The sequence below is a fragment of the Diospyros lotus genome, chromosome 8 (assembly GCF_014633365.1).
Source record: "Diospyros lotus cultivar Yz01 chromosome 8, ASM1463336v1, whole genome shotgun sequence".
Taxonomy (NCBI): domain Eukaryota; kingdom Viridiplantae; phylum Streptophyta; class Magnoliopsida; order Ericales; family Ebenaceae; genus Diospyros; species Diospyros lotus.
The window spans coordinates 2,419,333-2,444,291 of NC_068345.1; the positions used below are offsets into that span (position 1 = coordinate 2,419,333).

General features: G+C 35.0%; 1 protein-coding gene across 1 annotated transcript; it reads left to right on the forward strand.

Annotated features, from left to right (window-relative positions):
* The first annotated feature begins 3,436 nt into the window (after positions 1 to 3,436).
* Positions 3,437 to 20,915, forward strand: LOC127807698 (uncharacterized). The gene is made up of 7 exons (XM_052345736.1): positions 3,437 to 4,430; positions 4,541 to 5,002; positions 5,120 to 5,259; positions 5,389 to 5,429; positions 5,763 to 5,864; positions 19,964 to 20,063; positions 20,175 to 20,915. Exons 1-7 carry the CDS (start codon positions 3,437 to 3,439, stop codon positions 20,913 to 20,915), a joined length of 2,580 nt encoding a protein of 859 aa, XP_052201696.1.
* Positions 20,916 to 24,959: the final 4,044 nt, after the last annotated feature.

Sequence of the window (24,959 nt, forward strand, 5' to 3'; positions counted from 1 at the left end):
TTGTTGCCAGCGTTAGGGACGAGAAGCCAGCTACGGAGAGAGGCTTTAGTTTTCCGTGAACTGGCAGCCCTCCACGTGGGGTCGGGTCACTCTTTCACAACTATGAGCTGGATTTTTTTTTTTTTTTTTTGCCCTTTTTTCTTACCCACTTTTCCTTTCTTTTCTTTTTTACAATATTCTTTTTCTTTGACAGTAGCATGGGTGAACCCATCAGTCGCTGCGTCAATCTGCACCCACCAATCAGTGGGTTTTAAAAGCTGTACAGCTTGTGTGTACGTAGGTAAGATTCACCTTTATCATATATAGATGCACCACCATGTTACTTTGTAGAGACTTGGATCAATATATTCAACGCGGGGCACTGTAGAGAGTTGACAGAAAGGAATCGTCAAGCGTTGTCACCTGACCCAATGTATGCATACAAGTAGCCCTCGACCGAAGCACGTCAACTGTAGTATGGTTCATCCATCGTAGCTCGGCAAACTCTAAGGGCACAACATTGCTTGGAAAGTGCGGCTGTTGTGACTGACACAACACCACCTAAAAAGCGAACACTCTTTCCATGAATGACTTGCAATTTTGATTAAGTCGATGTGAATTACCCAAACTAAGAGACGATTGATTGCACACGATCAATTGAGGCAACTAGATATCAAAAGAAAGTATAAAAAGATTTCCCTTCGAACTATTCATTCCTTCATTTTTTTAATATCTCTCCTTTTTGAAACTTCATCATTTCTTTGGTTCTAACATAAGTCTCAAAACTGAGACTTTCTTGGCACCATTGGAATAGAACCCAACAGAGTAATGTTATCATCTTTTAAGAGATGATTGTCTTACATGGTTTTTCATGATTTTTTATATTCGTATTCTTGATTACATCAGAGAAAATAAATTATAGATTAGACTTTTGACCCTTGCATAATATGAGAATTAAACTCGCAACCCACTAAATTGACCCTAATATATTACTAATCCAATCATTCGATCCATGTTCTGGAAGCATAATATTATTATCTCTAATAAAGATAAACAATGATAATGTGATAATTTATGTTAAAAAATGCATAAAATAATGTTATTTAAAGTTGAGTAATTACTTTGACTAAAGTTGAGTATTTAGGTGTGTATGGGTAGACGTGGCTTCCAGTCACATTATCATTGACTTGTTTCCTGTTGGGAATGTCACTTTCTACATTTTCCCTTTTTATAAATTAATACAATTTATAATAATGCTATTTAATATTAATAATAGTTCATAATATTATTATTAATTTTTAATAAAATTATTAAGAATTTTATGTATGTCACATCAATTTATAAAGATTCACTACAAGGAAAATTGGTATTGCCAGCGAAGTTTTCCCTGCGATTTTAGGAAGTGTCGGGAAAACGTTACCATTACCGGCGGTTTTAAAAACCGCCGGTTATGGAGTCAACATGACCGGCGGTCTATAAAACCGTCGGTTATAGCATACACATCTCCGACGGTTTTATAAAACCGCCGGTGATGTTGACCATAACCAGCGGTTTTTAAACCGCCGGTTATGTTTTCCCTTCACAGGCGGTTTTAAAATCGTCGGGGATAGTATCTATATAATTCCCGCGCGCGTCCTTAACCCCTTCGATTTCTTCCAAAATCCCCCCTGCAAACCCTAACTGGTTCTCTCCTTCGATCAGCCTCGCGCCTCGCTGCCTCCCTCGATCACCCTCGCTCGCCTCGCCTTCCCTCCCTCGCTCGCCTCGCCTCGCCCTCCCTCGCTCGCTCGCCTCGGCTCGCCTTCCCTCGCTCATTCTCAGTCGGCCTCGCCCTTCCTCGCTCAGTCTCTATCGCCCTCGCCCTCCCTCGCTCACTGATCAGTCGCACATGCAACCAGAGAAGTGGTGATTGGAATTGGGGTAAATTACAGTTCGATTGCTCGGCGATAGTTGTTCTTCCTTGATCAGGTTTGTCTCCAGCTTGTGTATAATGTATCTCTATCGTTTATTTATCTGTCTATACGTATGAATCTTGCGTGTTATCCCAGATCCTCTGTTTCTCCGCTCCAGATCAGTAGCATCATCTATGTTATGATTTGATTGTGCTTTGTGCTTTGATTTTGTTTTACCAGTTAGTAGTGATGCTATGATATGCTTGTGCTATCATTGTATTAGAGCTTTCCGTGCAGTATATATGCTACTTTTACAAGTCTTTGTTAGGAGTTGTTTGCTTGAAGATGGTAAGCTCTACCATTCACTTTTTGGTGCCGAGTTGCTAGAGGAAGCAAGGTGTATGAACTTGGGCCTAAGTCACATGAAAGATCGTGGGACTAGATTGAGATTTATTTATTCTTGAGAGCGGGGCAAGGGAAACCACTAGTTGGCCATATGGATCAAAATTTGCTTTGTTCTAATTACCCTGCCCTTTTTGGGTAATGGGCTGCACTTTCTTTTTGTTTCTTTTGGGTATTCACTGCTTAAGAGATGTTTGAAACATGTATGGTTGCTGTTCGAAATAAGTACCAAGTGAGTTTAGCCTTTAATGTCAGTTAAATTGGAAGGGTAATATCCTGAATAAGTGAGTTGAGTTGAGCTGAGTTAGATGCTCCATCCTTGAACTAATTATTTTTAATGTTGGGCTCAGGTATAATTTCATCGAGAATTAAGGCTTTACTTACGTTTGGTGGTTCTAAAATTATTGGTTCTGTTTGGATGACTAAATAATTTATTATTATAAATAGGGGCGGATGAGAGTTACGAGCTTTGTGGGAGAATGTATTTAGATCATTAAAGACATGTTGTCCTCCTCAGGCTAGCTGGCTGGGTGGCTTTAATCAAGGATGAGCTATTATTAATTGTGACAATATTTTTATGATACTTTTACATTAATATATTATATATTTACATTAATATAATACAAAATACAACTTATCAGTAGATAGACATTCATTTTATTTAATATTTTACTTGGCATGTAACCAATAAAAACACATCTAATCAATGATAAAGGGCGCCATCACTTTCTGAACCACACAAAGCTAGCCATGAATACACACAAGATATTTGGTGGCTGAAATAAAAGGAGGGTTTAATTAGCCATTGCCATCAATATATATTATATGTTATATTTACATGCATGAGGGGTGGTCTTTGTCATGATTAACAGATGGCTATTGATTCTCTTGATGGTCTTTGTTACAGGAGAGATCTTTGTATATGGCACGTTCATTTTTTAGCTGACTTAGTCGAAAATTAAAAGAAATTTGGGTGCTTTTGACCATGCCTTGAGAGAATTGGTTCATTCATCATCCTACATGCATGTATATCCATCCATATTGATGAGGGAAATTGTCTGTGCTAATATTTTTTATATATTTTCTATATTATTCTTATAAAAGTTGCATAATTCAATCTTTGAATCCTTATTTTTAGCAGGTTTGATATATAAATTATTCTAATGGAGCTGAATAAGAGTTGGATTAACATATCAAACAGGCTAGATTCTCGATACGAACAAGGAATTCAGGAGTTTATTCAGTTTGCCTATAGACATAAGTCTCCTGGAGCAAGCATATATTGTCCGTGTATTAAATGTGTTAACAGATATTTTCATAAACGAGATGTTGTGGAGGAACATCTCATTCTGAATAGGTTTGACACTAATTACATAATATGGACGGTTCATGGAGAGTTATATGTGCCTCGTCATAGTCGAGAAGAATTTCAAGATCAGGAATGTAATATTGGAGATGATATGGTGGGAATGATACATGATGCACATGGAGTTCCCATAAACAATGCTGGAAGTAGTGAAGAAGCTACGAGATTCTATGAATTGTTGGAGAAGGCAGAAACAGAGTTATGGCCTGGTTGTAAGAACTTCACGACATTATCATTTATTGTTCGTTTACAACACTTGAAGGTATTGGGTGGGTTGTCGGATAAAATATTTGATATGTTGCTTGAGTTGTTGAATGAGGCATTTCCAGAAGGAGTGTCATTGCCACGATCGTATCGGGAGGCTAAGAAATTGAGTGAGGATTTAGGTTTTAAGTACTATAAGTACGATGCATGCCCTAACAATTGTATGCTCTTTTGGAAAGATGCATCAAAGTTGGACAGATGTACTTTTTGTGGAGAGTCAAGGTATAAAGAATACGAGGTGCACGTGGACGACGATATAACGAAGATGAAAAAAGTCGCTTCTAAACAAGTACGACACTTTCCTTTGATTTCGAGACTGCAAAGATTGTTTATGTCTAACAAAACAGCATCGTTAATGAGGTGGCATGAAGAAGGTAGAACAAAGGATGGTATAATGAGGCACCCTGCTGATTCATTAGCTTGGCAATCTTTTGATGAACAACATCCAAAATTCGCTGAAGATAGTCGCAATGTTAGACTTGGGTTGGCTTCTGATGGGTTTAATCCGTTTCGAACAATGACCATTAGTTATAGCATTTGGCCAGTTGTGTTAATGCCATATAATCTACCGCCTTGGTTATGTATGAAACAACCTTACTTCATCTTGTCTTTATTGATTATGGACCTCGTGCACCAGGAGACAATATTGATGTGTTTCTGCAACCGTTGATTCAAGAGTTACAAGAATTATGGAACGAAGGGATAGAAACTTATGATGCTTCAAGAAAAGAAATGTTTCACATGCATGCAACATTGTTGTGGACGATTAATGATTTTCCTGCGTATGCTAATTTATCTGGATGGAGTACTCGAGGAAGAGTTGCTTGTCCTTGTTGCATGAAAGAGACAGAGTCCAAATGGTTAAAACATGGTGGTAAGTTTTGTTATATGGGTCACCGTAGATTCTTGGAGGACATGAGTCATCATTTTCGGTTAGACAAGAAGAATTTTGATGGAACTATTGAAAATCGTGTTGCTCCTCCTCAGTTATCTGGCTACGATGTATTCAAAGATGTTGAATTTGTTAAGAAGATGTATGGAAACCGTGAGAATTCTGGCGCTAGTGTTGGGAGAGGAATGGGTGGTTGGAAAAAACATAGTATATTCTTTGAGCTTCCATATTGGCAAGACAATTTGATCCAACATAATCTCGACATCATGCACATTGAGAAAAATGTTTGTGACAACATAATTTGGACGTTATTAAATGTTTCAGGTAAAACAAAGGACAACTTGAAAGCACGTCTTGATTTGAAAGAACTAGGGATAAGAAAAAAGTTACATCCTGAAGATCGTTTGGGTGGGAAGAAGTATTTACCTCCTACATCTTTCACGTTGAATCGAGAACAAAAACATGTATTTTTAAAAGTATTGAAAAGTATAAAATCACCCGATGGATTCTCATCAAACATATCACGTCGTGTCCAACTCAAAGAACACACAATGAGTGGACTTAAGAGCCATGACAATCATGTTTTGATGCAGCATTTGCTTCCATTGGCAATTAGGAGGGTGTTCAAGAGGAAGTATGTCACTAAAACTTTGATTGAATTATGCAATTATTTTAAACAGTTGTGTTCTAAAAACATTACAGTAGACGAGTGTAACCAATTGAGGTCACGCATTATATTGGTGCTCTGTCACCTCGAGAAAATATTTCTACCGAGCTTCTTCAATATAATGGAGCATTTAGTTGTTCACTTGCCTGACGAAGTCCAAATTGCGGGACCGGTAATGTTTCGGTGGGTGTATCCAGTCGAGAGGTATATTAAGCCATGATTTTTTTTTATTTGTGAATTTGTTTGTTCGTTTTTAAGTAAATATTGTGAATTTACTTGACAATGTAACTTATCATGTAGGTTCTTATTGACATTGAAAAAGTATGTAAGGACTAGAAGTCATCCAGAAGGATCTATTGCTGAAGGTTATTTGGCAGAAGAGTGTTTGACTTTTTGTGCAAGGTACTTGGATGATGTGGAAACAAAGTTTAATAGGCCGATTCGAAATTATGAGGGTGCACATGGTCAACCTATCCCAAAAAAAGGGAAATTAGTCACATTGGATGAGATTTCATTGCAGCAAGCCCATCGTTATGTGCTAGTGATTAGTGGTTAATTTTATAAAAATTTTGTTATAATTATACCCTTCTTTTGATCTTAAAAATAGTTTAAATTAGATATTAATATATATATTATGGTTATATGCAAGTTTAAATTGAAAAATGAATGAAATAAAATTTTAAAGTAAAATTTAATAATAATAATAATAATATATAAAATTATATATAATACATATACATCATTATATGCATGCATGTAATATATATATAATATAATATAATATATATATGTGCCATGTGTAATACATATATATAATATATAATTTATTAATAACATTAAATTATTTTTATTTTTTTTTAGGCATGAAGAATTCAAGCCCATGAAGACTTAAAGTCCATGAAGAATTCAAGTCCATGAAGAAATCAAGCCCATGAAGAATTCAAGTTCATGAAGAAATCAAGCCCATAAAAAATTAAAGTCCATGAAGAAATCAAGCCCATGAAGAATTAAGACCCAATTTGAGCAACCCATGGAAGATATTATTTGGAGAAGGCCCAAGGATTATTTTTAATCCTAATGAAGATTAAAAACCAATTTATAGAAATCTATTTTTATTTTTTATGTGAGAGCTTTATTAGGTGTGTTTTTTTAGCTAAAATCCATTTAATTATTAGGTGGATATTATAGCTAAAATCCATTTAACTTTATGAGTGATTTATTAGGTATGTATTTTAGCTAAAATCCATTTAATATTAGGTGTGTATTATAGCTAAAATCCATTTAACTTTAAGTGTGTGAGTGCCCATTAGATATAATTATGTCTAGTTGAATAATTGAAATTGTGTGGTTTGTATTGCATCTTGTGGCCTATAAATAGATCACTTGATTGCATTTGTAAGTGTGATTATTATTCTTGAATCAAAGTTTAGTTGTTTCCTTATAATTCTCTCTTTGAGAATTGTTCTTGTTCTTTCCCCTTTTCTTTAGTATTCTCTCTTGTGATCTTACTTCATTCCTTTCTTCTTTTAAATTTTTATGTCATTTATTATTACTTTATTATTCACCGCCTAAATGGCCGGTTAATTTGTGCCTTTAAATTTCTGTAATTTTAATTCTTGTCATTTAATTATTCACCGCCTAAATGGACGGTTAGTTTATGCCTTTAAAATTTCTGCAATTTTAATTCTTGTTATTTAATTATCCACCGCCTAAATGGCCGGTTAGTTTATGCCTTTAAAATTTCTTGTCATTTAAATTCTGTTATTTAAATTACGTCGTTTAAATTCATGTCAATTAACTTTTAAATGGAAATGAGTAGCTAAATCTAATCTTGGGTTAAGGCAAGAACAGTGTCCAACGCCAATGATTCCCAAAGAAAGCTGCACTTTAAATAAGTAACATTAATTTAAATTTCAATATGAGTGTATCTTAATTATTGAGAAATCACTAGGTTTGGATTGGAGCGTAAGCCTAACTTAGAGCTTTCATGCCATGTATGAGAGTTACTAGAACTGGAAACGCTATCATACCCAAACCCGGATGATTAATTTAGTTGTTTTGTGTATTAATTGCAATTGAATTTATGGTGGTTGCTTAAATTAGAATCTCGCATATCATGTATGGGGATTGCTTAACCTAGAACTATCATCTCTAATTGCATTTAATAACAAACCCTCATATCTGAAATTAAATTAATGTTGCTAATCTTTTATGCTAAAATTTGGGAATCAACGGGTTGGCACTGAAATTGTCTTAACTCAAGTACTATCCAATTTTATATTCTCACTTAAAGTATTTATTTCAATTACTGCCTTAATTTATTTCCTAGTATATGTTGTTTAAAAAACCATAAAAAAACCTTGTTGCCAATTTATCCAAATGCGTGTGTGCTTGTGTGACATTCTTTTTATTTTGCCGTAAATAAATCTCTCAGTGGACGACCTGGACTCATTCAGAAAATATAAATTTAAATTTGGACTACAACTGCACTCGTACACTGACGAGTATAAACCTCTCACCTAAACAAAGAAAAAAATATAAAATTTTTATTGTGTTTTGTTTTGTGTTTTAATTGTAGGGTGGGAGTGCAGCCAAATTTTGGCGCCGTTGCCGGGGAGATTGAGGCAAAAACAAAAAGGAAAAAAATATATATATAAGAAGAAGCATCTCCTGATAAATTCGGTAACTCTGTTTCTTTTTACTTTATTTTTATTTGTGCATAGTGTATGATACTTAGGTCAGGTAAAACTATAGAAAATCAGTCACTCATGTCTCAACACAATGAGAACATGCCACTTCCACAGAACATGTCTGCACGTGGTAGTGACCACGGTGACCCTGATCCCATTGATCAGGAGATGATCAGACCCCTTAGGGAGTATCTTCATCCTCCTAGGCAGACAACCCCCTCATGCATTATTCTTCCCATCAATCATCATAGGTTTAACTTCAAACCTGGCACAATCCAATTGTTGCCAACTTTTCATGGCATGGATTCTGAAAATCCATATACTCATATGAAAGAATTTGAGGAAGTATGTAGCACTTGCATGGACCATACAGCAAATGAGGATGTCATAAGATTAAAACTCTTTCCATTCTCACTGAAAGATAAGGCAAAAATATGGTTAAGCACTCTCCCACCTAGATCTATAGGAACTTGGAGAGAAATGCAAACAACTTTCTTAAAAAAAAACTTCCCTGCCAACAGAACTGCTACTCTTCAAAGACAAATCATGAACTTTGCTTGTAAACCAAATGAGAATTTTGCGCAAGCGTGGGAAAGGTTTAAAGACCTTCTTCACACTTGTCCGCACCATGCTTTTGAGCAATGGAGAGTGGTCAGTTTCTTTCATGATTCACTCACTCCCCAATTGAAAATGCTAGTTTCTACAATGTGCAATGGAGAATTCTATGAGAAGACTCCAGAAGAAGCTTTCCACTTCTTTGACACAATGGCTGAGAATACAAGGAACTGGGAAGTTGGTCCAACATCTGCTCTTGATTCAAGAGAAAATCCACAACCTAGAGGGAGATACCAACTGAGTGAGAGTGATGATTTAAATGCAAGACTAACTGCTTTAACAAAGAAAGTTGAAAACATGCAACCCAAAAAGGTGCAATCTGTTAATCAAGTGGAAGTAAAGTGTGCTGTGTGTGATGCAACAGATCATTCAACTGAAGAATGTCCTACCCTACCTGCTTTCAATGAGGTATTGTATGGGCAGACTAATAACAATCATTCACACAACTTTGAGGGGAGACAAAATCAAAATCAGAGTGGAGCCTATTATGGGAATAATCAGAACTACAATTCATACCATCCCAATAATAGAAATCACCCCAATTTTTCTTGGAGAAATGATTCTGGAAATCATTCTCAACCTCCCTTCCCTACACAACAACATACCTTCCAACAAAATCAAGGTTCTTCATCCAATACTTACCAACCTCCTCATAGGAGATCTTTGGAAGATACCTTGCACCAGTTCATCCAAAGTCAAACAGGTATCAATAATCAGGTTGCTCAGCTTGTCAAAAATCAAGACCAAACAAACAGAGCCATAGAAGACATTAGGAGCCAGTTGACCAAGATAACACAAACATTGAGTGTGAGAGAACCTGGGAGGTTTCCATCCCAAACTAATCCTAACCCAATTAGGCAAACCAACCAGGTAGAAGCTTCAAATAGTGAAACCAACACTCATGAACAAGTGCAAGCAGTGACTGCCCTAAGAAGTGGAAGAATAATTGAGAAACCAACTGATCCTAGGATAAACCAACATGTTGATGAAGAAAAAGAACCAAAAGATCATGAATCCACCGTGGAAAAAAATGAAAAAAATGAGAAAAATGAGAAAAATGAAAAAAATGAGAAAAATGAAAAACAAAAAGAAGATGAGAAAAAAATTCAATACAGGCCCAAACCACCTTTTCCACAAAGGTTGAATCATTTGAAAAAAGAGCAACAAAATGCAGATATATATGAAGTGTTTAAGCAAGTGAGAATCAACATCCCGCTGTTGGATGCAATCAAACAAACACCTTCATATGCAAAGTTTTTGAAAGATCTGTGCACTGTCAAAAGGAAAACAAATGTGCATGAAAAGGCATTCTTGACTGAACAAGTCAGCGCCATTCTCCAATTGAAAACTCCTCCCAAATACAAAGATCCAGGCTGTCCAACCATTACATGCATCATAGGAAGTCAAAAGGTTGATCGGGCACTCTTGGATTTAGGAGCTAGTGTCAATTTGTTGCCATACAGTGTGTATCAACAGTTGGGATTAGGTGAGCTTAAACCCACTAGAGTGACCCTTCAGTTGGCTGATCGATCAGTCAAAGTTCCACGAGGAATTGTGGAGGATGTTCTGGTACAAATCGATAAGTTCTACTTTCCAGTGGACTTCATCGTTTTGGACACCCAGCCGCATCAGGGGCCTCAACCTCCTGTGCCAGTCATCTTAGGTCGACCATTCCTTGCCACATCAAATGCCATCATCAACTGTAGGAATGGTGTGTTAAAGCTATCTTTTGGGAACATGACTGTAGAAATGAATATCTTCAGGGTAGCCAAACATCAGGACACTGAGAGTGAAGTGGAGGAGGTAGACTTGATCCAAACACTGACCAATGACTGTTTTGAAGAGTTCATGAGAAGACCCAAAGAAGGAAATCAAGATCTCGAAGAAATAAAAGAAGTGGAAGTCATAAGCAAAGAAAGTGAGAAGCCTACATGGATGCCTGGTTTAGAGCCATTAAGGAACTTGGACAATAAGCTCATGGCTCCTGATAGCCATCAGTCCACGCCTGAGAGAAAGCCATTGCCCAGTGATTTGAAGTATGTCTTTCTAGGAGAAGGGGAAGCATTCCCAGTGGTGATCTCTTCAAGTTTGACACCTCAGCAAGAGCAACAACTGATAGAAGTTCTAAAAGCACACAGGAAGTCATTAGGATGGACCATTTCAGATTTGCAAGGTATTAGCCCTTTGATCTGTACTCATAAGATATTCTTGGAAGAAGGAGCAAAACCAGTTAGGCAAATGCAAAGGAGATTAAATCCCAACATGAAAGAAGTTGTCAGAAAAGAAGTGCTTAAGCTATTGGATGCTGAAATAATTTACCCAATCTCTGATTCTAAGTGGGTAAGTCCAACACAGGTAGTACCCAAAAAGTCTGGAGTCACTGTTGTAAAAAATGAGAACAATGAACTGATTCCCACGCGCATCCAGACAGGATGGCGTATGTGCATTGATTATAGAAAGCTCAATTCTGTGACAAGAAAAGATCATTTTCCTTTGCCTTTCTTGGATCAAGTTCTGGAGAGAATAGCAGGCCAAGCCTACTATTGTTTCTTAGATGGGTACTCAGGGTACAATCAGATAGAAATTGCACTAGAAGATCAAGAGAAGACAACTTTCACATGTCCATTTGGGACATTTGCATACAGGCGCATGCCATTTGGGTTATGCAATGCTCCAGCCACCTTTCAAAGGTGTATGATGAGCATTTTCAGTGAAATGGTTGAGCAGATTGTTGAAGTATTTATGGATGACTTTTCTGTTTATGGAAGTAACTTTGAGGCCTGTTTGGAGAATCTGAAAAAGGTTTTAGCAAGATGTGAGGAAACAAATCTGATACTCAATTGGGAAAAATGTCACTTCATGGTGAAACAGGGCATAGTCTTGGGGCACATCGTTTCATCTAGGGGGATGGAGGTAGATAGGTCAAAAATTGAAACAATTCAAAAACTCCCCATCCCTAGGAATGTGAAAGACATCAGAAGTTTTTTGGGACATGCAGGGTTTTATAGGAGATTCATTGCTTCCTTTAGCACCATAACAAGACCCTTGTGCCATTTGTTGTCTCAAGGTGTTCCGTTTGAATGGAGTCCTGCCTGTCAAAATGCTTTTGATAAATTGAAAGATGCACTCATTTCAGCACCTATCATTCAGTCCCCTGATTGGTCCCTCCCGTTTGAACTTATGTGCGATGCTAGTGATTATGCGGTAGGAGCTGTGTTAGGGCAGAAGAAGGATAAGAAACCTCATGTGATATATTATGCTAGCAAAACTCTTAATGAGGCACAAAAGAATTACACCACTACAGAGAAAGAGTTACTAGCAGTTGTCTTTGCCCTGGACAAGTTTCGATCTTACCTCGTAGGGTCACTAGTGATCATTTTTACTGATCACGCTCCTCTGAAATATTTGTTCACAAAGCAAGATGCAAAACCCCGTCTGCTCCGATAGATCTTACTCCTGCAAGAGTTCAACATTGAAATCAGAGACAAGAAGGGAGTAGAAAATGTGGTGGCTGACCATTTGTCAAGGATTCCAAGTCAAGATCTCACACAATTTGATGAACCAATTCATGACAATTTCCCTGATGAGCAACTGTTTAAAGTGAATGTTATTCGTGCATCATCTGTTGTCCCTTGGTATGCCGACATTGCGAACTACCTGGCAACTGGTCTGATCCCAGACCATTGGAGTAAGCAAGATAGGTATAAATTCTTCAGAAAAGTCAGAACCTTCTTTTGGGATGAGCCCTACCTCTTCAAGTATTGTCCTGACCAAATCATCCGTAGATGCATACCCGATCATGAGCAACAAAGTGTCATCAATTTCAGTCATACTCTTGCATGTGGAGGCCATTTTTCTGTCAAGAAAACAGTTGCAAAAATTTTTCAGAGTAGATTTTATTGGCCGACATTGTTCAAGGATGTGTACAAGTTCTGTTCAAATTGCGATCGATGTCAAAGGTTAGGAAGTCTGTCAAGGAGAAACATGATGCCATTACATCCGATCCAAGTGTTAGAAGTTTTTGACTGTTGGGGTATGGATTTTATGGGCCCATTTGTCAATTCATTTGGTCATGAATATATCTTACTTGCTGTTGACTATGTGTCCAAATGGGTAGAAGCAATCCCGGCCAGAACAAATGACCATAGGACTGTCGTGAAATTTTTGAAAGAAAACATATTCAGTCGATTTGGGATGCCACGAGCAATCATCAGTGATGGGGGTTCCCATTTTTGTAATAAAGTTGTGGCAGGATTAATGAAGAAATATGGCGTACTGCATAAGGTTGCAACACCATACCATCCCCAAACCAATGGTCAAGCCGAGCTAGCCAATAGGGAGATTAAGCGCATATTGGAAAAGACTGTTGCTGGTAATCATAAGGATTGGTCCTTAAGACTAGTAGACGCTCTTTGGGCATACAGGACAGCTTACAAAACAATTTTGGGAATGTCTCCCTATAGGCTAGTATACGGTAAATCTTGTCATCTGTCGGTGGAAATTGAGCATAAAGCATATTGGGCAATTCATAAGATCAACAAGAGTCTAACTGAAGCAGGCTTATCCAGGAAGCTCCAATTGAATGAACTTGAGGAAATTCGGAATGAAGCATTTGAAAATGCACGATTGGCCAAGATTCGCATGAAAGAGTTACATGATCGGCACATCATTCGAAAAAACTTTCAGGTAGGGCAACGGGTACTCTTGTATGATTCTCGATTGCATCTATTCCCAGGAAAATTGAAATCTCGATGGGTTGACCCCTTTGTAATCAAGTCCATCTCAGGATATGGGGCATTTGGGATAGAAAATCCGGAGTCAGGACAGCTTCTAACAGTCAATGGTCATAGGTTGAAACCATACCAGGGTAGTGTTGAGGAGAATGAAGGAGTTGTGGATTTGGATGATCCATCATCATCTGATGAGTAGGGAAAGTTTCCTATCGTCTGGGAATCTGACGTTAAAAGACCACCTTTCCATTTAGGTTAAATGGATGTTTATAGATCTGAAAAAAAAATAAAAAAAAATTTAAATAAAAAAAAAGAAAAAATAAAATAAAATAAAATAAAAATAAAATAAAATAAAATAATAAAGAATTATATATATAAGTTGTTCATTTTCTGCATTACTTAATTAACTTTGATTCAAATAGTGTTTCTCTGTGTGCAGTCTAAATAAATTTTTTTTTTGCATACGAGTTCATGCATTGAAGACCACCAGGTATGCCTATCTTCTATCCTTTTATTGTCGATTGAGGACAATGCGCAATTTAAGTTGGGGGGTAAGGTGTACTTGATTTTATTGGTGTTTGAAATGATTTTATTGGTGTTTGAAATTGATCCATTGTGCAAATAATTTTGTTAGACTCGATAATATTGTCTTGTGTGGTATGTATGATTTTATTGGGCCCCTAAAACAAAACATTTATTAAAAAAAAAAATCAAAAAAAAAATTAATAATAATAATAAGAATTGACGCTGGTGGTAGCTATCTTTTCTTGGGCAGTGCAATCACACTGCCCTATAAAGGATAAGGCACACTGCCAAATGTTGAAAAATGAGGCACCAAGCGTTGAAAAAGAGACGCCAAGCCTGATCCTATAATTATGGCATGCCTCGAGCCGAGTGTAAAATAGTGATGGTCATTGCTCTATAAGAGACTCCATATCTGTATAAGGCAAGCCACCCTTCTTGAGCTCAGTCTTCTCTCCTTTGTGTTATTCTCCGATCAGGTACTCTCATCCCTTTTGTAAAGTTTATAGTTCTTTACTTTCTTCTTAGTATAGTTAAAAAAAAAAAAAAAAAAATGGATCTTTATCTCTCAAAAATTCACAAGTACTATCCATCTCTCCCGCAGAATGATTTGAAAAAAATTTATGTTGCTAGGTGTGAAAGACTTAGGTTGTTGATGCTTAATAACATCCCTGAAGATATTCGTTGGCTGATCGAAGCAAAAGTTCGATTAGCTGGTGAAACTTCACCTAGTTTTAAGCATTTTCCAGGCTTAGGGAAGAGTAGTTTTGCGAAGAAAAGAAGAGCGAAAAGAGTGAATGGTTGTTACAAATGTGCTCGATGGACCTGTAACACACGATGCAAATCTGTGGGGTTTACGTCCATAAATCGAGAAGATAAAATTAGTTTCATAAAGGATGGACTGAGTAAGGAGTCTCTAGATGATATCCGATTGACTCTTGAGACGCATCCGTGTGGAATAGTGCAAAGAGAACTTCTTGCTTTATGGACCCAGTTCAGAAGTGACCACCAACGTTATAGTCTTGGGAATCTGACTAAAAACGACCCTGTTTGCCAATCTATAAGAAAATTGGATGGGAAGCTTATCCCCACTTCATAGAAAGTGTTTAAGCCGTTTCTGGACGTAAAACCAGAGGAAGATGTGAGCCACAATCACAACTACTTATACATACGCATGATTTTTGTTTGTATTTATTTCTTGTTGAATTGTTGTATAGCTACTTTTGATTGCCAAACTTCTTTTCAGGACATACAAAAGGAACAAACATGGAAGGCCAGTTAGTTCGTCGAATCAATACCATATGTGTACTTTGTGGCTCTCAACTTGGGAGTGATATTTGTTACGCACTTGCAGCGAGCGAACTTGGTAAAAAATTAGGAGAGAAAAAAAATTAATTTGGTATATGGAGGGGGAAGTCGTGGATTGAATGGTTATGTTTCACAGGCTGTACATCTTGGAAATTCATCTGTGGTAGGTATAATGCCAATCCCTTTAGCTGAACCACATATTTCCGGGATTACACGCGGTCAACTTATAGAAACGACTTCTATGTCTGAGCGCATGGCTTGTAAGATTTATCAGTCAGATGCCTTCATTGCTTTACCAGGAGGTTTTGGAACACTTGAAGAAATCTTTTGTATAATCTCCTGGGCCAAGAGTAATCTCCATACCAAACCCATTGGACTTTTAAATGTTAACCATTTTTTCGATGGGTTACTCTCTTTTCTTGATCAGGCTGTGGACCAACAGTTCATTTCTCGTTCAGCAAGAAAGATTCTCATTTCTGCATCCACCATTGATAAGCTGTTAGAGAAATTACATGCTTATGTTCCACAGTACGATCTTCATGAGCCTCAGATAGACTGGTCTAAGGCAATTAGTAACAAGCGCCAAAGGGGTCCGATTAATTTAGATTTATCACTGTGAGAAATGCTCTTTATTAAAATGGCTGAGTAAGGAGTACTTTTTGTACTCTTGAGACGCATCTAGTTATTGTACAACTTGCAGAATTTTTCTTAGTTGTGTTCTTTAAAAAAAAAAAAATAAAACAAAACAAAACTGTGGAATGTTGTTAGCAAAGTCTTTGATAAGATGGCTGAGTAAGGAGTACTTTTTGTACTCTTGAGACGCATTTTGCTTATCTTATGACTTGCAAGAAATTTTTATTTTGGTGTGAAAATATAAATATATATATATGGTGTGCTCATTTGTTGTTTAAGTTTTAGCAGTTCACAGCAAATCTATGGACTTGTGGAGTTACAGGTATTCCTAACAACCCTGATTTATTACTGCAATTCAAGTTGGGGGGTGTAAGGTCTAGTCATGAATCATCTGGTTTATATTTAACTGTGAGTTTGTAATTACTAGTTTGTAGTCTTGTGGGAATTGATTATCTTTATCTGCTCTTATAAAAAAAAATTATTATGTGTTTTAAATAATGCTATTCCTAAAGCTTTAAAGTTATGCACTGATAGCTGGTTAAGTTTGCAATACGAAACATGAATGCATTGATTTCTCATTTGAAAACGTTTATGCATGAGAATAAGTAATTTACATTCATCAGGGATTCAAAATTTAGAAATTGGTTATCGGTCATAAAGTCAAAGGTAACAGTAATTAGCTAATTAGTACATTGTATGATCCCTCAACAGAAGTGGAGACTATTACCCAAGCAAGTGTTTGAGCCTAATAACCGTTAATTCTGAGTGAAATAACACTTACTCTAAATATGCTCTCTTGTTTATCTTATCTTTTCAATGGCTTCAAAATATCAATTCGCTTTGAATGTCTAGTATGATAGCGGATGAATTTGACTGGTTTCAAACTATGAATTAAATGACTGAGAAGCATGATAGGGGGATCAATTTCTTTCATTTTGAGCCTATTTTTTTTCTTTAAATCAACCTCTTGTTAGCCCATTTGAGCCATTTGTAGTACAACTTCTTTCGTTACCCTTGTTTAACCCATAACCATATGAATTTTATCCAACCTGGTGTGATTTTGGGAATTAGTCTGTTTATCTATTTTCATATTTAAAAAGAAAAAGAAAAAAAAAAGAAGAAAAAAAAAAGAAAAAAAAAAGAAGAAAAAAAAAAGTGAAAAAAATGGGGCAAATTCTCTTAGTTATTCAGCATAACTGTTTCAAAATAAATGCTAAAAAAAAAAAAAAATCCCGACACACCCTTTGCACACTCTACCTTTTCTTTGACAACCCGTATTAACCTTATAGCCCCATTACAACCCAGTCTGGTCCTTTTTTATGCTATAAATCATGTGATCTCAGAATTCGAGTTTGGAGTAGGGAATCATGTTTAAATTCAGAAGTTACTCGTCTAGAACATTATTCCAATCATGAAGCTATGTCAATTTCCCTGTTCTTTCATGAAAATACGTTCCTTGTCTTTGGGATGGCACCGAGTTTTGAACTTGTTCTGCATTTACTCTTATAACGGTGCACCCCCTTGTGTGTACACTTAAGGAATCCTTTTTATTGGAGAGAAAATCCATAGTAAGATTTGAAGTCAAAACTTCGAGGGAGTAAGTCTGTGTGTTGGTTATCCTAATTTCCATTCCTGAGATTGTATGACCTTTAACCAAAAATCTGATTTAGAATGCTAAATTATTTATTTAATTTTATGCATTTCGGTTTCGAATTTGAAATTTTTACATTCATACAGTTATTGTGAATAAAGTTTGACAGGTGTATAATCTGATTGCTAAGGGACTAGCAATGTTTAAGTTGGGGGGTATGATTAGTGGTTAATTTTATAAAAATTTTGTTATAATTATACCCTTCTTTTGATCTTAAAAATAGTTTAAATTAGATATTAATATATATATTATGGTTATATGCAAGTTTAAATTGAAAAATGAATGAAATAAAATTTTAAATTAAATTTAATAATAATAATAATAATATATAAAATTATATATAATACATATACATTATTATATGCATGCATGTAATATATATATATATAATATAATATAATATATATATGTGCCATGTGTAATACATATATATAATATATAATTTATTAATAACATTAAATTATTTTTATTTTTTTTTAGGCATGAAGAATTCAAGCCCATGAAGACTTAAAGTCCATGAAGAATTCAAGTCCATTAAGAAATCAAGCCCATGAAGAATTCAAGTTCATGAAGAAATCAAGCCCATAAAAAATTAAAGTCCATGAAGAAATCAAGCCCATGAAGAATTAAGGCCCAATTTGAGCAACCCATGGAAGATATTATTTGGAGAAGGCCCAAGGATTATTTTTAATCCTAATGAAGATTAAAAACCAATTTATAGAAATCTATTTTTATTTTTTATGTGAGAGCTTTATTAGGTGTGTTTTTTTAGCTAAAATCCATTTAACTATTAGGTGCATATTATAGCTAAAATCCATTTAACTTTATGAGTGATTTATTAGGTATGTATTTTAGCTAAAATCCATTTAATATTAGGTGTGTATTATAGCTAAAATCCATTTAACTTTAAGTATATGAGTGCCCATTAGATATAATTATGTCTAGTTGAATAATTGAAATTGTGTGGTTTGTATTGCATCTTGTGGCCTATAAATAGATCACTTGATTGCATTTGTAAGTGTGATTATTATTCTTGAATCAAAGTTTAGTTGTTTCCTTATAATTCTCTCTTTGAGAATTGTTCTTGTTCTTTCCCCTTTTCTTTAGTATTCTCTCTTGTGATCTTACTTCCTTCCTTTCTTCTTTTAAATTTTTATGCCATTTATTATTACTTTATTATTCACCGCCTAAATGGCCGGTTAATTTGTGCCTTTAAATTTTTGCAATTTTAATTCTTGTCATTTAATTATTCACTGCCTAAATGGACGGTTAGTTTATGCCTTTAAAATTTCTGCAATTTTAATTCTTGTTATTTAATTATCCACCGCCTAAATGGCCGGTTAGTTTATGCCTTTAAAATTTCTTGTCATTTAAATTCTGTTATTTAAATTACGTCGTTTAAATTCATGTCAATTAACTTTTAAATGGAAATGAGTAACTAAATCTAATCTTGGGTTAAGGCAAGGACAGTGTCAAACGCCAATGATTCCCAAAGAAAGCTGCGCTTTAAATAAGTAACATTAATTTAAATTTCAATATAAGTGTATCTTAATTATTGAGAAATCACTAGGTTTGGATTGGAGCGTAAGCCTAACTTAGAGCTTTCATGCCATGTATGAGAGTTACTAGAACTGGAAACGCTATCATACCCAAACCCGGATGATTAATTTAGTTGTTTTGTGTATTAATTGCAATTGAATTTATGGTGGTTGCTTAAATTAGAATCTCGCATATCATGTATGGGGATTGCTTAACCTAGAACTATCATCATCTCTAATTACATTTAATAACAAACCCTCATATCTGAAATTAAATTAATGTTGCTAATCTTTTATGCTAAAATTTGGGAATCAACGGGTTGGCACTGAAATTGTCTTAACTCAAGTACTATCCAATTTTATATTCTCACTTAAAGTATTTATTTCAATTACTGCCTTAATTTATTTCCTAGTATCTGTTGTTTAAAAAACCATAAAAAAACTTTGTTGCCAATTTATCCAAATGCGTGTGTGCTTGTGTGACATTCTTTTTATTTTGCCGTAAATAAATCTCTCAGTGGACGACCTAGACTCATTCAGAAAATATAAATTTAAATTTGGACTATAACTGCACTCGTACACTGACGAGTATAAACCTCTCACCTAAACAAAGAAAAAAATATAAAATTTTTATTGTGTTTTGTTTTGTGTTTTAATTGTAGGGTGGGAGTGCAGCCAGCTAGCAAATTGTAGTACAATTTCGTCTTATCGAGAGTAAGATTATTATAACTTAATCTGGTTGATCAATTTTATTTCATAATAAAAAAAAATTATACTTTAATTTCATAATTCCTATCATTTGCATACAATGCAGGACACACTTACAATCCATTAGATTGGAAAGAAGAGGTGCCAGCAATCGTGAAATTACACAAAAACACCATGAAAACTTCCCATTATGGTTTCAAAAACATGTAAGTGATGTCTTAACATGCTGCCACCACACCCTAAACATCCATATCTAACCATCTTAGAATTTGCATATATTTATTTGCGTAACAAATTATAAACATGTTACAAAACAGGTTTATGAATTGCAAGTAAGTGGTCACAATGTACCCAATGAAGTGAAAACATTAGCTGCTGGGCCTCACTCATGGGCATGGAAGTATTCTGGGTACATCGTAAATGGATTCAAATTCCACACGAGGCGTCAAGAAAGGAGAAGAATGACTCAAAACAGTGGAGTATTACTAACTGCAAATACTGAAAGTTATGCTAGTTCAAAAGATAAACGTCCTATCAGTGGTGATGTTACCTTTTATGGAGTCCTAACAGATGTTGTTGAGATACGATACTCTAACGAATTCAAATTTGTTTTGTTTAAGTGTGATTGGGTTGACAATAACAGAGGGATGAAGGTTGACAGTTTGAATTTCATAACTGTAAATTTTAATTGTTTAATGTATCAAGAGAATAAACCAACAGACGAACCTTTTATACTTGCAACTCAAGCATCACAAGTGTGGTATGTGGCTGATCCTCTTGATGAAGAATGGCACGTTGTCATGAAGATGACACCTAGAGATTTGTATAACATGGGTAAAAGAAATGTGACAGGGAGTTGTGATGAGGAAGATGCTTTAATTAGTAATCATGTTGAAATCAACAATGATCAGTCCTTACATGCAGAGTTAGGAGAATCTGATGAAGATTACTCTTCTGGAGAATCTAATGAGGATGGTATGCTAGTTGATATATCAGATGACGACGACAATTCCATTCCTTATACTGCACATAGTGATGATAATGATTTCAAATATTGAAGTGGCATGTATATGTCTTCCTTGCATAATATTTAATGATGTGGTATGTATATATGTTTATGTTTTTAGCTTTTTATGTTTTGATTTGTTATTTTTGTTTAACCTAAATTGATATGCTAACAGATTGTTTTTTACATTCAAATCAATAATAGGCAATTACACTGATGGCACCTAAGAGGCAGACTCGTTGGCCAATTGGATTCATGTCACGTAGTACAGATTCACACCACAATGATTCACAATCAATTCCATCCCATCATCCAACCCCAAACCCAGTCCCGCCACATCCCCATCATCCTGAAGAGGACTTGATCCACTCACAATCCAACTCCCAAAACTCATATAGTCAGCAAGGTAAATACCAAAAATTTATATGAACGATAATAAATTATTATTCTTTCTTAATTCAATCTGAATTTATTGTGTTATTATGTTTTAGCAGGTACAAGCTCCATGTCATCTACTGCTAAGAAAGGAAGAGGAATAACAAGACAAATTTCAAAGTGGGGAAAGGAAAAGATTCATATTGAATTTGATGCTGAAGGGCAACCAGTTGGGGAGATGGCAACTAAGTTGGAAACCCAACTAGGTGTGATGGTAAGGAGTATTGCTCCCCTTACATTTACTGATTGGAGATCACCGGGGATGGAACCATATAAGGAGCGCATCTGGCAAGAGGTCTTGGTGAGTAAATAACGTCTCTCTGATTCTTAGTTATTTGACTCTAAACTTTTATACTCTAATAAGGATATCATTGTAGGATAACACTGATGTACCCACAACATGGAGATCAATTTGCTTGCAACATGCTTCCAAGAAGTTGAGAGAATACAAAGCCACCTTGAAGAGGCATTATGATTGCCATGAGACAGATGAGGCTCGCCTGTCAAAAATACCGCCTGGGGTGGACCCAGAACAGTGGAAGGTTCTTGTGGAGTATTGGGGATGTGAGCAAGCACAGGTATGTATGATTTATATATGGGTGGATATATCAGATGGATTCTCTATGCCTAGTTCTAATATCATATTACAAGTAGGAATGTAGTGTGACAAATCGTGCCAATCGAAATAAGCAAAAGATGGGTCACACCAGCGGTAGGTGGCTGCACTCCTACCCTGCAATTAAAACACAAAACAAAACACAATAAAAATTTTATATTTTTTTCTTTATTTAGGTGAGAGGTTTATACTCGTCAGTGTACGAGTGCAGTTGTAGTCCAAATTTAAATTTATATTTTCTGAATGAGTTCAGGTCGTCCACTGAGAGATTTATTTATGGCAAAATAAAAAGAATGTCACACAAGCACACACGCATTTGGATAAATTGGCAACAAGGTTTTTTATGGTTTTTTTAAACAACAGATACTAGGAAATAAATTAAGGCAGTAATTGAAATAAATACTTTAAGTGAGAATATAAAATTGGATAGTACTTGAGTTAAGACAATTTCAGTGCCAACCCGTTGATTCCCAAATTTTAGCATAAAAGATTAGCAACATTAATTTAATTTCAGATATGATGGTTTGTTATTAAATGCAATTAGAGATGATGATAGTTCTAGGTTAAGCAATCCCAATACATGATATGCGGGATTCTAATTTAAGCAACCACCATAAATTCAATTGCAATTAATACACAAAACAACTAAATTAATCATCCGGGTTTGGGTATGATAGCGTTTCCAGTTCTAGTAACTCTCATACATGGCATGAAAGCTCTAAGTTAGGCTTACGCTCCAATCCAAACCTAGTGATTTCTCAATAATTAAGATACACTCATACTGAAATTTAAATTAATGTTACTTATTTAAAGCGCAGCTTTCTTTGGGAATCATTGGCGTTGGACACTGTCCTTGCCTTAACCCAAGATTAGATTTAGCTACTCATTTCCATTTAAAAGTTAATTGACATGAATTTAAACGACGTAATTTAAATAACAGAATTTAAATGACAAGAAATTTTAAAGGCATAAACTAACCGGCCATTTAGGCGGTGGATAATTAAATAACAAGAATTAAAATTGCAGAAATTTTAAAGGCATAAACTAACCGTCCATTTAGGCGGTGAATAATTAAATGACAAGAATTAAAATTGCAGAAATTTAAAGGCACAAATTAACCGGCCATTTAGGCGGTGAATAATAAAGTAATAATAAATGACATAAGAATTTAAAAGAAGAAAGGAAGGAAGTAAGATCACAAGAGAGAATACTAAAGAAAAGGGGAAAGAACAAGAACAATTCTCAAAGAGAGAATTATAAGGAAACAACTAAACTTTGATTCAAGAATAATAATCACACTTACAAATGCAATCAAGTGATCTATTTATAGGCCACAAGATGCAATACAAACCACACAATTTCAATTATTCAACTAGACATAATTATATCTAATGGGCACTCACACACTTAAAGTTAAATGGATTTTAGCTATAATACACACCTAATATTAAATGGATTTTAGCTAAAATACATACCTAATAAAGCATTCATAAAGTTAAATGGATTTTAGCTATAATATCCACCTAATAGTTAAATGGATTTTAGCTAAAAAACACACCTAATAAAGCTCTCACATAAAAAATAAAAATAGATTTCTATAAATTGGTTTTTAATCTTCATTAGGATTAAAAATAATCCTTGGGCCTTCTCCAAATAATATCTTCCATGGGTTGCTCAAATTGGGCCTTAATTCTTCATGGGCTTGAATTCTTCATAGACTTTAATTTTTCATGGGCTTGATTTCTTCATGGACTTGAATTCTTCATGGGCTTGATTTCTCCATGGGTTTGATTTCTTCATGGACTTTAAGTCTTCATGGGCTTGAATTCTTCATGCATAAAAAAAATAAAAATAATTTAATGTTATTAATAAATTATATATTATATATATGTATTACACATGGCACATATATATATTATATTATATTATATATATATATATTACATGCATGCATATAATGATGTATATGTATTATATATAATTTTATATATTATTATTATTATTATTAAATTTTACTTTAAAATTTCATTTCATTCATTTTTCAATTTAAACTTGCATATAACCATAAAATATATATTAATATCTAACTTAAACTATTTTTAAGATCAAAAGAAGGGTATAATTATAACAAAATTTTTATAAAATTAACCACTAATCAGTAGGCGATCACATCCTCAGGTTAGACACCAGGTAAGAATAGAATTGATATTAGTTATATATATTTATTGATAATTTAATTAGTAATGCCTAAACTTTAAACATTTAATATATTTCATATCTTATATATGTTTTTAGATGACTATTGAAAGTGGAGATGAGCCAGATAGAATCAAGCTCTTTAGAAAGACACACACCAAAAAGAGCGGAGAGATAGTAGACTCTATATCTTCATATATAATTGTATGTATTTTTAAAATTTGAAAGTTGTAGATATATTTTGTTTCTTTTACTTGTCGACTGATGTAACTAACTTGTGAAATGTTTCTTGAGGAACAAATGGATGAAAGGTTGTCACAAATACCCACAGATGAACAAACCCTAGATTCGGTAGAGGATGTCTTTACTCAAATACTAGGCAAAGATGGGCATGGCAGGGTAAGGATGGGAGGACTTGGAACATGCCCAACTAAGGTTAGACAAAGACAACAGTATCAAGTGCCTCAAGAGCAATATGACCAAATGCGTGCGCAAATTACTGCCGAGCTAGAAGAAAAATTTCAAGTTCAAATCCAAAGTCAAGTTCAAATGCAAGTTCGTGCAATACTTGAGGCAATGGGACATATACCACCACCTCCAGACAATACACCACAACCGAGACAGGTATGTCGTTCATTAGTGCATTTGATTTAAAATTACATGTTTACTATATATATTAACTAAACTATTTTGAAATATAGCCATCTTCATATGCTAGTGCTTCTGCCACACATGCAAGCACACCATCACCCGAAGCTGAATGCGCTGGATTATCGATACCAGAATGTGATCATCATTTAGAGGTAATTCGCTACCAAATAGTTAATATACTTCAAAATCAAATGCACT

Bases quoted from the DNA above. Each gene is read 5' to 3' on its own strand.
- LOC127807698 (XM_052345736.1), top strand. From the start codon at position 3,437: ATGGAGCTGAATAAGAGTTGGATTAACATATCAAACAGGCTAGATTCT. The intron at 5,003-5,119 runs GTATATTCTTTG...TAAATGTTTCAG, and splicing joins GGGTGGTTGGAAAAAACATA to GTAAAACAAAGGACAACTTG. The intron at 5,430-5,762 runs GTATGTCACTAA...CTTATCATGTAG, and splicing joins AGGAGGGTGTTCAAGAGGAA to GTTCTTATTGACATTGAAAA.